The sequence below is a fragment of the Fukomys damarensis genome, unplaced genomic scaffold (assembly GCF_012274545.1).
Source record: "Fukomys damarensis isolate Sample0158 unplaced genomic scaffold, DMR_v1.0_HiC HiC_scaffold_39, whole genome shotgun sequence".
Lineage (NCBI taxonomy): Eukaryota > Metazoa > Chordata > Mammalia > Rodentia > Bathyergidae > Fukomys > Fukomys damarensis.
In genome coordinates, this window is record NW_022900951.1 from 106,044,665 (window position 1) to 106,056,844 (window position 12,180).

Sequence of the window (12,180 nt, forward strand, 5' to 3'; positions counted from 1 at the left end):
AGAGAGAGAGAGAGAGAGAGAGAGAGAGAGAGAGAGAGAGAGAGAGAGGGAGAAACTAGTGTTATTGGACCAGGAACTATTTAGTTTGAATTACGGCTACCAGCTCCTAGTTGGGTGACTTACTTTTAACTTCAGTCTCCTTATGTGTAAAATAAGAATAATATATAACAGTACTTTGTGGGGTCATTGTGTGAATAAAATACACTAACATAAAGTGCTTAGAACAGCATCTGACACATAGTAAATGCTAAATAAATGCCAGTTATTAACATGATCATGATTCCATACTTTCCAGTCCTTCGTACAAATAAAAGAAGCTATCAACAAATACTTGTTGATCTGAGCTGAATGTCAAACCAAGTGAATGGGAATATATGATGAGATTTATCACTGATCTATTTTTATCCTCCTCTGCCCCAGGCATATTTCTCCTTCAAAATGGGAATCTTCACCGGAGGCAGATTATAAATGGATGAGCAAGAAGCACAGGGAGAGTGGAGAAAGTAAGCTAAGGAAAAAGCTCACCTTATCAGCACAGGGAGTAAGCAAGTTGCAGCCCATTCAGGGAAAACATTTAACTCCAGATTGTATGCTCACTGCAGTTTTGGAACAACCCCCATGAGAGCCTCTCCTCCCCCTCACACACAGAACTGCATGGGTGCAATCCAACTGTTATTTTAAGCTAAGAGGTTTGTGATTAAGGTGAATTTATGTACTGAACCCAAAAGATGATCTTCATGGCTCTTTTTTTATGGTTCTTTGTTTGCTTGCTGGTTTTTAACATAATTTGGGGACTTAGCTTGCTTTCTGATTTACTTCCTTCTCCTAAAAACCAAGGGTAGGAGGAAAAAATAAGAACTGAAGGATCTGGCAGCTAAACTCAGGGGAATTAAGATTTGCACGTATCACTAGCTTGTGGATTACTCTCCTTTCTGCTGTGCTCCTTCATGTGAACACATAATCAAAAGGTAAATGTAGGGCCAGGGATTTAGCTCAGTGGTGCCACTGCCTGCCTTGCAAGTGCAAGGTCCTGAGTTCAATCCCTGGTACCAAAAAAAAAAGTAAATGTAGAAATGAATACTACTGCAACTTACTAGGGACCCTAAGGACACAGGAAAAGCATGAGGCTTTGTTTCATGAACAAGCCAAGTGAAATCATCACACTAACAGAAAACAATCATCTTCCTAGCCATTGGCTATCCCTAAGATCACTATTGAAACAAAGAAGTAATGTCTTCAGGACACAAACTGCTCTGACTGTATAGTCTCCAATCGAAAACCTTAAAAATATCAGAGCTATATGATTAGCCATCAAAATGAGTTTATTTCTTTTTACTAAAGTGAAAAGATACAATGAGAACCACTACCAAAAAATTCAAAATTAATGCTGCTACTCCACCCCACACAGAAGGACCTGAACTAAACCAAGTCCAGTTCCAACACTTGCTTGCAGACCAGACAATGAAAAACTTAGATTTGAATTATGCTACACAATCAAGGATAAAGGTCTCTGTAATCTCCACGCAGACTATCTCCTGCACCTGCTAAAACAATCCACTCTGTATGTCAACAAGTACACAATGGGCCCTTGTATTTTTTCTCAGAGATGAGACTACTGGCAGCCAGATGTCTCTAGTGAGTGGGTGTGGTTGGGAAGGCAGATGTGGGACCAGCAGGCCTTTCTTCTCCAAGTAAAAGGAAACTTCAAGAGCCAGCAGCTAAGACTATTGTGAACTACAATCCATAGTGTCTGTATTTAAAAGTTGATTTTTAAAAATACTCCCAAGCCAGGAGTAGGGGCATGTGGCTATAGCCCTAGCTACCCCAGAGGCTGAGGCAGGAGAATCACTTGAACTCAGAAGTTTGAGGCTGGCTTAGGCAACACATCAAGAACTCATCTCAAAAAATAAAAAATAAAATACTCCTTTAGGGTGGCAGCATGGGGGTATGTCAGTCAAAGGACATAAAATTTCAGTAAAGAATAAGTTCAAGAAATCTACTGCACATCATAGGGACTATAGTTAATAACAATGTATTGTATACTTAAAAATTCCTGAGTAGAGTTTAAATATTCTCACCATAAAAAATACTCTCACCACAAAAGACATGTGAGATAACACATATGCTAAATAGCACAATATATACATATACAAAACATCCTTTTAGGGCTGGGTATTTAGCTCAGTGGTTCTGCCACCTGCTTGCAAGCACAAGGTCCTGAGTTTGATTCCCAGTACAAAAAAATCATTTTGCCTATCATAAATACAATTTGTGTTTGTCAATTTAAAAATATTTACACCCCCCAGGTTAGTCCCATAATTGTAGCAACCTGGACATCTGTCTCTTACAGGAATAAGATATGTGAAGATTTGGTGGGATTTCCAAAAGTCAGGGTGCCCTCAAACATCACAAATTTGTCTTAGAGAAAGACTGGATCTGTCATCCATGAACATAAGCTAACTGTTTTTGAAACACCCTAGTACTTTTCTATCTATATCACTCCTCAGAATAATGATATGCATACACTTCTGGAAATAGAACTCTCCCTTGTCTTCTGCGTACTAAGAGGCCTTTCTCCTTCTAGGGGGTTAGAAGTCCCTGAAATTTCATGAATGCAACCATGTTCCTACTAAGTCTGCATTTCTGCCATCTAAAAAGACATCATCATTTTAAGCCATCCTCTACCACCTTCTTGATTGGTCTTAGGTTTCCACAGCTGGACAAGAGGACAGAGCTCTCATATGTCCCTATGGGCCACATAGTGGTATTAATATCGGTAACCAGCAGTGCCAGGCTGGGCTAGTACACCATGCCTCATTCATACTCTGTCCCAGCATGCTAGTTCATTGAAGGGATAATGATAAGGATATAGACTTCAATTCACATGAAGAAAAAACTCAAAAACTACTCCTAAATGGACTCATAGATGGACTATACCTCACAGACTGGCAGTTTGGATTGGTGATCTATACATTTCTTTGCTTCTAATTCTCACTAACAAATTTCTTGCTATGTTTTCCATGTTTTGTTTGTCTTTTATCAGTAAATTCAATCAGCCAAAAAGTATTTATCAGTCTAACAAATGAAGAACAAGAGAAATAGTTAATTTTATTGAGGAAAACATAACGAATATGAAACAGTTAAAGAGTAAAATAAGACCAATAACCAAGTGCTAGAATGGTGATTCTGACTTGAAGGACTAGACATGGTCAGAAAACAGTTCTCTTGGGGAGCTGGAGGCTGCTTGTAACTACTCCAAAAGCAGTTGTTAAGGATGACTTTAAGGAAGAGCCATGCTTAAAACAGCAGGAAGGGTCTAAGGAGCAGAGCCCATGGTGCCCTTTGGTCTAACATGATAGGAATAAGCCTTTGCTATAAGTAACTTCTCATATGGATGGCTATCTTCTTACTACCACCTGCTACTGAGTGTTTATGTCGACAAATAGTCCTGTTGAAACTCAACCCCCAATGACAGTATTCAGTGTGGGGCCTTTGGTCGATAATTATATCACCTAAGGCTTCACAATCATGACTGGAACTAGTGCCCTTTATAAAAGAGAACCTGGATAGTTCCTTTGCCCTTTCTGTGATGTAAGGACACTCATCTATGAACTAGGAAGTGGTCGTCCTTCATCAGACACTGCATCTGCCAGTACTTTGATCTAGGACTCTGCAGCCCCCAAGAACTGTGACAAATTTCCATTATTTACAAAGCATACAGTCTATGGTAGTTTGTGATTAACAGCCCAAAACAAACTAAGACTGTACTTCTAGAACACAATAAACATGTAGAACCACCTATAAGACAGTTTGAAGGTTCTTCTTATGATACTCAGAGACTGCTGGGAAGGAAAAGGTTTCCTTTAACAGTAAAAGCATAATTTAAAATCACCTGCCAGACACACTGCTCTGTCAAAGCCACAGGAAAATAACCTTCTATTGTTCCAGTAGCAATGGGAAAAATTAATTGAACAGGGGCATATTCAATTCTCAGGTGATAAACCATCTTCTCACAGAGGTTCAAAGTCTGTAACCAAACAAATCTACCCAGTAGTTGCCAAATTTCAGTTATAATAACAAATTTTAATTATAGTATACTCCTGTTTAAGAATCTAGAACAGTTCCCTGTTCCCAACTAGATTAAGCCCCAAACTCCACAAGCCAGTATTCCAAGATCTTCCATTAATTAGTCTTATCTAATCATCATTATAAGGCTCCTGTCTTCTCATTTCTCCATTCCAGAAATATCCCACTAATTACCCTGAATTAGCTAGCTTCTTGCTACTGCAAGATGCATACGGTGCCTCCTCTGTTCTTAAACACAGTACCAGCTCTGGCATCTCTAAGGAAGAAGATTTAGGAGATCTCTTTGCTCCCTCAATAAACATTTCAACTGATGTCAATATGCTGGGGGACATCTCTGTTCTTTGTGCTTGCCTTTCCCAAAATAGAGCAACACTATACTCAATTATTAAGACTCATTCTCAAAAGATGGGAGACTGACAGTGTGAAACTCTTTACTACAAAAGATGGTGGAGGCTGAAAATATACACAGAAATTCTGAATGTCAAAACTAAAGAACTGTTAAAGGAAAGCAACTGACTCAGGACATATAACCCACCCTTCTTCAGAGAACATGCTTTATCAGGAGTTAAGGTTAGCTAAGTTCTGTAACAGACTGATGTCAAAGAGGCTACTACATCTTTCTAAATGCATCATTTGGTTGGCCAAGTCACAGACAGAATCGTAGGCTTGATAAAACAGAAAACTGACTTCTGCAGAGTAATTTTCCAGAGAATGTTCTTGTGGTTAGAGATCGTGATAAAGTTACCTTTTCCTCTTTCCAGTCTCCCCCAAGGATACACTTTGGGAACCTGGACCTTGTCATTATAGGCACTGGTATTTTATTATGTCAAAGTTTGGCTTTGGTCTACCATAGTACAGCGTTTCCTCAAACCTGGTTAATTCTGTATTATCTGATCTGCTTTTTCTATTGCATCTGTTTCCAAGGACAAGGTCCCTCTCTCATTAGGATCATCCACAGAGTAAGAAGGTAGAGAGCACACGTTTCTCAAGTTTTCTCCAAGCCATTGGTTACCTTGGCAACAGGGTCTAGAAGTGGCCACAATGGTAATGATCCTTCATTGATTCACAAAGATCCTTATATTATAAGTTCTCATTTAGAACCAGGCCACCTTGCTCTTGCTACCAGAGTGCCATGTCACAGTGTGGTCACTTTTCCACAAAGATGACTTTGTATTCCAGGAGCATGAGCTTGGAAGACCTAAATAACCTATGTAATACATACACTCACTAGCAAAAACCCAGAATATGCTGGTCTCTAGCATTTTGCACTATGCACAGCTTTAGTAACTTGAATGTCTTAAGAATTCCATAGCCAAAAGGCAACAATGAAATGAAAAGTAGTGAAACAACAGCTGGCCAAATGATCTTGAAGTAACATCATTTCTGTGGGCCTGGTTTCTTCACCCACAGAAAGATGGACTCTCCAAAGCCCTGTCCAATTCTACCATCCCATGAGTCCATGAGTCAAACTGTTTATTTATTTATTTATTTATTTATTGGTTTTTTGAGACAAGGTCTCACTATGTAGTTGAGACTGATCTAGAACTCACTATGTAGCCCAGGCTGGTCTCGAACTCACAGCGATCCTCCTGCCTCAGCCTCCCAAGTGCTTGGATTACAGGCGTGCGCCACCATGCCCAGCTAAACTGTTAAATTTGAAATGCTGAGGAGGACAGGTGTGGCTTAGTGGTACAGCCCATGCCTAGCATTCATGAGGCCTTGGGTTCCCCAACACTGCAAAAATCATTTTTAAGTGCACCCAGATTGTATTCATGCAATATTATTGACCACATATTCCATGTAAAGTTTGGGGGAGACCACTGCAGGCACTACACAGATGTAGAAGATAATCCCTGACCCTGATAGAGCTCCCTCTAGCTGTGAGGGATAAGTGAAATAAAATTCAGAAATGTACACCGTGGATTTAGCTCAGAGGTTTGGTGGCCTGCCTTGCAAGCGCAAGGACCCAAGTTCAATCCCGGTACCAAAAGAAAAAAGAAAAAAGAAAGAAATGTAAGAAATGCTACATGATTCTTTGTTATAATGAGTCTTATATACAATTAAAAGAACTTGAAAGAGGGATAGAATTTGAATGGACTAGAAGTGCCACAATTATCAAGCAGTGCTACAAAGCTTTTTTTGGTTCAACTAATTCAATGACTCTTCTGACAACATATGTACATCAAAAGCACCTGAAGATGGGCGTGGTGACTGACACATGCCTGTAATCCCAGCACTCTGAGAGGCTGAAGTTGAAGACTGAAAGTTCAAGTTCAGCCTGGGTTACTTAATGAGAAACTGTCACAAAATTTAAAATGAAAAAAAAGGGGTAGAGGATGTAGCTCAGTGTGAAGGCCCAGGTTTAATCCCCAGTACAGTAAAAAAAAATCACCCATGGGGCCAAGTCTGATAGAAACTGGTGTGACAGCACCTGGATATGATTCTTTCATATACAGTACAGTACAAGCATAAACACTGATCATAGCATCAAGCTGTTTCTATTTCAGCAGTCAAGAGTCATGCCTTTCTTGCCATAAGAAAAGCCTGGGGAAACCGACCTCACTAGAAGTCTGGTCACAAATTTAAAAGAGAAAGCTAGGAAGCCAATTCCAAAAGACAAAGCACTTGGTCCTTTCCCGGAGCACCAAAGCTTTATGAGGAGGGTGAGTTTAACCAAATATCACAATAGTCTTTCAGAAGCTAGACAGCTCACAGGTTGTCAGTATCATTCTACTATAGCACCCTAACACTGTAGGCTAAACTGATAGCTATATGTTCACCACACAAGCTGGACAGAAGAAAGAATTGAAGTAGAAAGTAGAAACAGAATTAAGTAGAAAGAATTGAAAATGGTTCCTGCGCTCAAAGCTGCAACTAGCATACACACACATTTCCTAAATATCTTATCCTCAGAATTAATTAGGAAATCCTTTTTCTTTAAGCATTACACAATTTTCACTCTGCTTCTGAATTTAAATACATCTCCCATGAATACAATTACATTTAAATACAGCTACTTACTGGTAGTCTATACTGTCCTTTTGTGTGTATTTGAATCTCCCAGACAGATTCAGAGTTGCAAGAGGTTTAGTGACTATGTAGCTCTGTGACAGCAGCCCTGAGGGATGGCCACCCAGCTTCTTCGGAAACACTCCTAACAATACAGAGCTCACTAGCTCCAGGGTAAACAACATGTTTTTGTTTTGTGTTCAACCTACTGTTAATTCGCTAAAAATCATAGATTTTTTTTTTTTTTTTTGGTACCGGGGATTGAACTCAGGTGCTTGCGCTTGCAAGGCAGGCCACTGAACTGCTAAGCTAAATCCCCGGCCCCTAAAAATCATAGATTTTTTTTTTTTTTTTTGGTACCGGGGATTGAACTCAGGTGCTTGCGCTTGCAAGGCAGGCCACTGAACTGCTAAGCTAAATCCCCGGCCCCTAAAAATCATAGATTTTTTTTTTTTTTTTTGGTACCGGGGATTGAACTCAGGTGCTTGCGCTTGCAAGGCAGGCCACTGAACTGCTAAGCTAAATCCCCGGCCCCTAAAAATCATAGATTTTTTTTTTTTTTTTTGGTACCGGGGATTGAACTCAGGTGCTTGCGCTTGCAAGGCAGGCCACTGAACTGCTAAGCTAAATCCCCGGCCCCTAAAAATCATAGATTTTTTTTTTTTTTTTTGGTACCGGGGATTGAACTCAGGTGCTTGCGCTTGCAAGGCAGGCCACTGAACTGCTAAGCTAAATCCCCGGCCCCTAAAAATCATAGATTTTTAAAAAATCATTGAAAAAAATCAAGATTCATAAAGGCAAAATCTAAAAATACAGGCCTTTCACTGGCATTACTAACTCTGCATGTTTTTTATTAAGGGCACCCACATGCCTGCCCAGATTTCTCAAGCCATCTGGTTGACCCAGAGTTATACCACAGGCATAGGGTAAATCAACTCACACTGGTTCCTAAGCACCTGCTTCAAGCAGGACCCTGTCACTAAAACAGATCCAGATGTGTCTCAAGCTTGGGCTATCTAAACCAGGAATGGTAGCACATTCCTGTAATCCCAGCACTCAGAAGGCTGAAGCAGGAGGATTGCCGCTAGTTTGAGACAAGCTTGGGCTATGCAGTGAGTTCAAGGCCATTCTGGACTACATAGTGAGACCCTGTCTTACAAAAAAACAAAAAGTTGCACCATCTTCCTACAAGGCAAAAATACATCAGCCAGAAGACCTGGAGTCTATACTCCTGGACAATTTAACTGTACCTGTTTGAAGGCAGGAGGCCAGATCAGCTAATTTAGTGAGGTCTCATTAGGTTGTAATACTAACAATAGAGCCCATGTTCTGCCCCTCAAGCCATAACTTCCACTATGCATCGATAGCAAATTAGACTCCAAAGAAAAAGACAGATTTAAATTCCTCAGAGGCCTGCTAGTGTACCTCTTATACAATGTGTCACTGGCTAGGCACAAAGCAGCCACCACTTAGAATATCCATGTATCTGTACAGGGCAGAGATACACAAACACACACACACACACATTCTGCCATTCTCAATAAAAGGGGTCTATCACCAGAGTTCTCTCCTTTTTGGTCGGATTTATACTTCCCTGTTCCACTTCTCAACTAACCTATTTACTTCCTTCTCTTCTTCCTTTCTCCACCCTAACATCAAAAGATTGATTCTTTCATATAGACAGTTGTAACTAAAGGCAGTTTTACAAACAACCTCACCTTTTGTATCTACAGGCAAAACACAAGAAATAAGTTGAAGCAGGGAATCATCTTGGAAAAAAAACTCAACCTGACTCTATCAAATAGTAACTTGACTAATCATAAGTTTCATCCCATGGGCAGTTTTCTTCAGGGGCCTAAGTGAAACAGACCCAAGTCAATCTCTCACTGACTCCCAGATACAAAAACGGCCAAACAGCAATGATTCCAAATTCCAAGTTTTCCTGGCCAGTCCAACCAGAGGTTTCCTGGGCCCAAAGTTACTAGCTCTCCAACAGCCTGGAAACAAATTTCATTTCTGTCAGGAATGATTCCAACCATAAAAATTTAACCACAGATGTAGGGGGAATAAAAAGAGTGAAAGAGGGAATGACAGCAGAGCTCAGCGTTGCCCTTCCAACAAGATGGCAGGAATAAAGCAAAGAAAACTTGGGGAGCAGGGTGAGGAAAAGGGAAACAAATTGTTTTGTGTTATGTATATGCCTGCCGGACTGCACATGCTCATGCATACCACACACACTTACATTGTGCGTGCACACAAGTACACACACCATGAAACTCATACAGAAAAGCAGCTAAGAAGCCTTTAGCAACCTACTCAATTTCACCAAATACTTCACAAAGTCAGCAATAATAGCATGAGTAACAGCAAAATGACCTTTAACAAAGCGCTCTTCTGATCTTACTTAGCCAGTCCTGTAACAAACTGCACGCCCCTCTTTCTCCTACTGTTACTCGAGCCAGCTGCAACCATCAAAAAGTCTGGCAAAGCAGCTTGAAAATCACTCTGGATGCACTGGGAAATCTTGCAGCCCTTATAATACAAAAAATGAGCCCTAAGGGACTGGAGTCCATTTTAATTACCCATAAAGCGAGGCCAAAGAGCCCCTTCATGCCTCCTCTGGCCATACCCCAGAATGAAAGCTCCATTTCCAGGTCACCGATGGACCTGAACCACGACAGGCTCACATCAGGTGTGGCTCTCTGTCTCTATATATACATCTCTTATAGTAAGATCTCCTTATAGTAATCTCAAAACAATTAGCACTGCTCCCATCCCTAGAGTGTAGAGCATTCTCAGCACACCTAGTAGTCATGCCACAGTGCCCTAGAATCCAACTGGCCACCTCCCTAGAGCAGTGACCTACACAGACTTCAAACAGTGGCTCCAGTATTAGGTACTACATCACAGAAAAACTAACTTCAAGTTTGGCCTTAGGCATACACAGAATAGAGTTGTTTACATTAAACAACTTTGAGGGAAAGAAAGAGCAACTCACTTTGTAAAAGCACTTATGTGCTGTGGCCCCAGCCCATTTGTGGTACATCTGAGGCTAGAACCAATCTGCAGGTTCCCAGTTCACTTGGCTTTTCAACTTCACAGCTAGCTGGAAGCTTGAGCCTAAAGATACAGGACCCAAAATGACAGACTGAGTTTTGACGAGGGGGTTCGCCTAGACTTGGAAAGGGTACAGAGGAGTCAGTGTGCCACTCAAGTTCCTGTCATTGCAAGGGAGAGGTGAGTAATTCAAATAAACTCCCTTATTTCCCAAGTTTATTGGGGGTAACCCCAAATCAGCACTATAAAATTGGTATCAAAATTTTGGTCTTTGTCAGAAGCACATTCTCTGCTGTAAGCACAAAACAATGAACTCAGTTGATATTATCTGTAGACATTATTCCAGAGGACAGTAAAATCATCCAAGGACTGGCCACAAATTCCCCAAGAAAGAATATGGCAACTCTACTCATAATCAGAAAACTTACTCGAAGGCAAAGAAGAGTGTACATGTCCCCAGGATGAGGAAGAGGGTCAAGTAGAAGATGCCCTTTTGTCGAGCCATCATGACGCGGCCATCGCAGCAGAAGGTGTTCCTGCCTGGGAGTTTCTCCCACTTCCTTGTTACCTTCTTTCTCACTACCATCACAGACATGATTGGAATTCCTGGTCCAAAATGGGCTTTGTGATTACAAGCAAGAAGAAATGGAGGCTGAGGCCAGGTTCAAAGTCACGTTGCCTGCTATTGCCGCTGCTGGGTCAAACATCATCAAAAGTCCAATTTCTAGTCCTAAGAGAAAGCACAAAAAAGGGAAAAAATGAGACAAAAAGATGCAGTTCAAACCTCCGTTGCCAGAGGCAGAAAGATGAACACTGCTTGAAGGAGTGGAGATGGGAAAGTGGGAAAAGTTTATTTCAAGTTTGTCCTCTAAAAGGAGAAATAATCAAAGGTTCTCCAAATAAGGAGGAGCCCAGTATTTCTTAAATTCTATGCTTCCGAATTAATACTGATAATTTGAAAACCATGGAACCTTGAAACGAGAAGGGATTTTAGACTGACTATCCCAAATTCTTATTTGTAAATGAATAAACTGAGGACCAGAGAGGGAAAATAATTTTTCCTGGATCACACAGAAGCGAAGCTGACACAAGAAAATGTGCCTGCTGACTTCCAGTCCAGGGCACTTTCCACTATACCACAACATTCTTTAATCTTCATTAAGAGGGCTCTAAAAATAATAGTGGAGTTTCTGTCCTTAAGGAGCTGTTTCCTCCCCTCCTCCACTTCTTTACCTTCAGTCAGCCACTCAAATATGAATCACACCAAGGAAGGAGTCACCCTCGTTAGGGTTAGGAGGTCTGGGCAATCTATATATCTCCACATCCTATTTACACTCAACATATTTTCCCTAATCAAACCATCTATAACTTCCTGAGTCTGGGAAACGAAACAACCTTGCTGGTCTGGCCCAACATTTGTGGGAATCTTAAAGAAACCACATCGGGAACCTGCAGGTGAAAGGCTCACTTAAGCAGTAAACATTCTGGAATGGTTGGTGATAGATAATGGGTGGGGGGGGTGCAGCAGCTAAGTCACCAGGGTGTTTTCTGGGACATTTCATAAGTACCATCTCTACGGGGCATCCTGAATTCCCAGGCCTGTCCTTTCTCAGCCACTGCTGTCCTTCTCCTCTCAGGTGTGGGGCTGTGGCCCCTATTTGCCGACACCCCATGCCCCGGGCGGAAGGAAGCTAGCAGCCCAACTGGCTGAGAAACACCCAACTGGAGATCATTCCCCGGGCAGGAAAGAGCAAAGGTCCAAAAGGGGAGAGTCTGAGCAGAGCAGGGAAATGAGAAGGTACAAGGCTTGGGGAAGGGGAGGGAGCGTCAGAGGTGCAGAAAACACTTCCTTTGTGTAAAACTAACCAGGAAAACTGTCTCCTCAAAAACCCGCCCAGCGGGACAAGAGACCAGGAAGGGGAACCCGGCCTGGGAAAACAAAGATCACAATCTGTCCAGCTGCGGCGACTGGCCCCCAGACCAGGTGCCCGAGGCCTGCGCCCTGCGCCGGACGGCGGGCGAGGCCTC

The 12,180-nt window shown here is 41.6% G+C and overlaps 1 protein-coding gene across 4 annotated transcripts in view; it reads right to left on the reverse strand.

The window, feature by feature from the left end:
- Positions 1–12,180, reverse strand: part of Zdhhc9 (zinc finger DHHC-type palmitoyltransferase 9) — a 34,395-nt gene that overhangs the window by 21,440 nt on the left and 775 nt on the right. For all 4 annotated transcript variants that reach the window (XM_010608010.3, XM_010608008.3, XM_010608007.3 and 1 more), the window contains exon 2: positions 10,581–10,882. In XM_010608010.3, coding sequence (XP_010606312.1) covers positions 10,581–10,747 — 167 coding nt within the window. In that variant the 5' untranslated portion in view covers positions 10,748–10,882. The remainder of the gene's footprint in view (positions 1–10,580; positions 10,883–12,180) is intronic.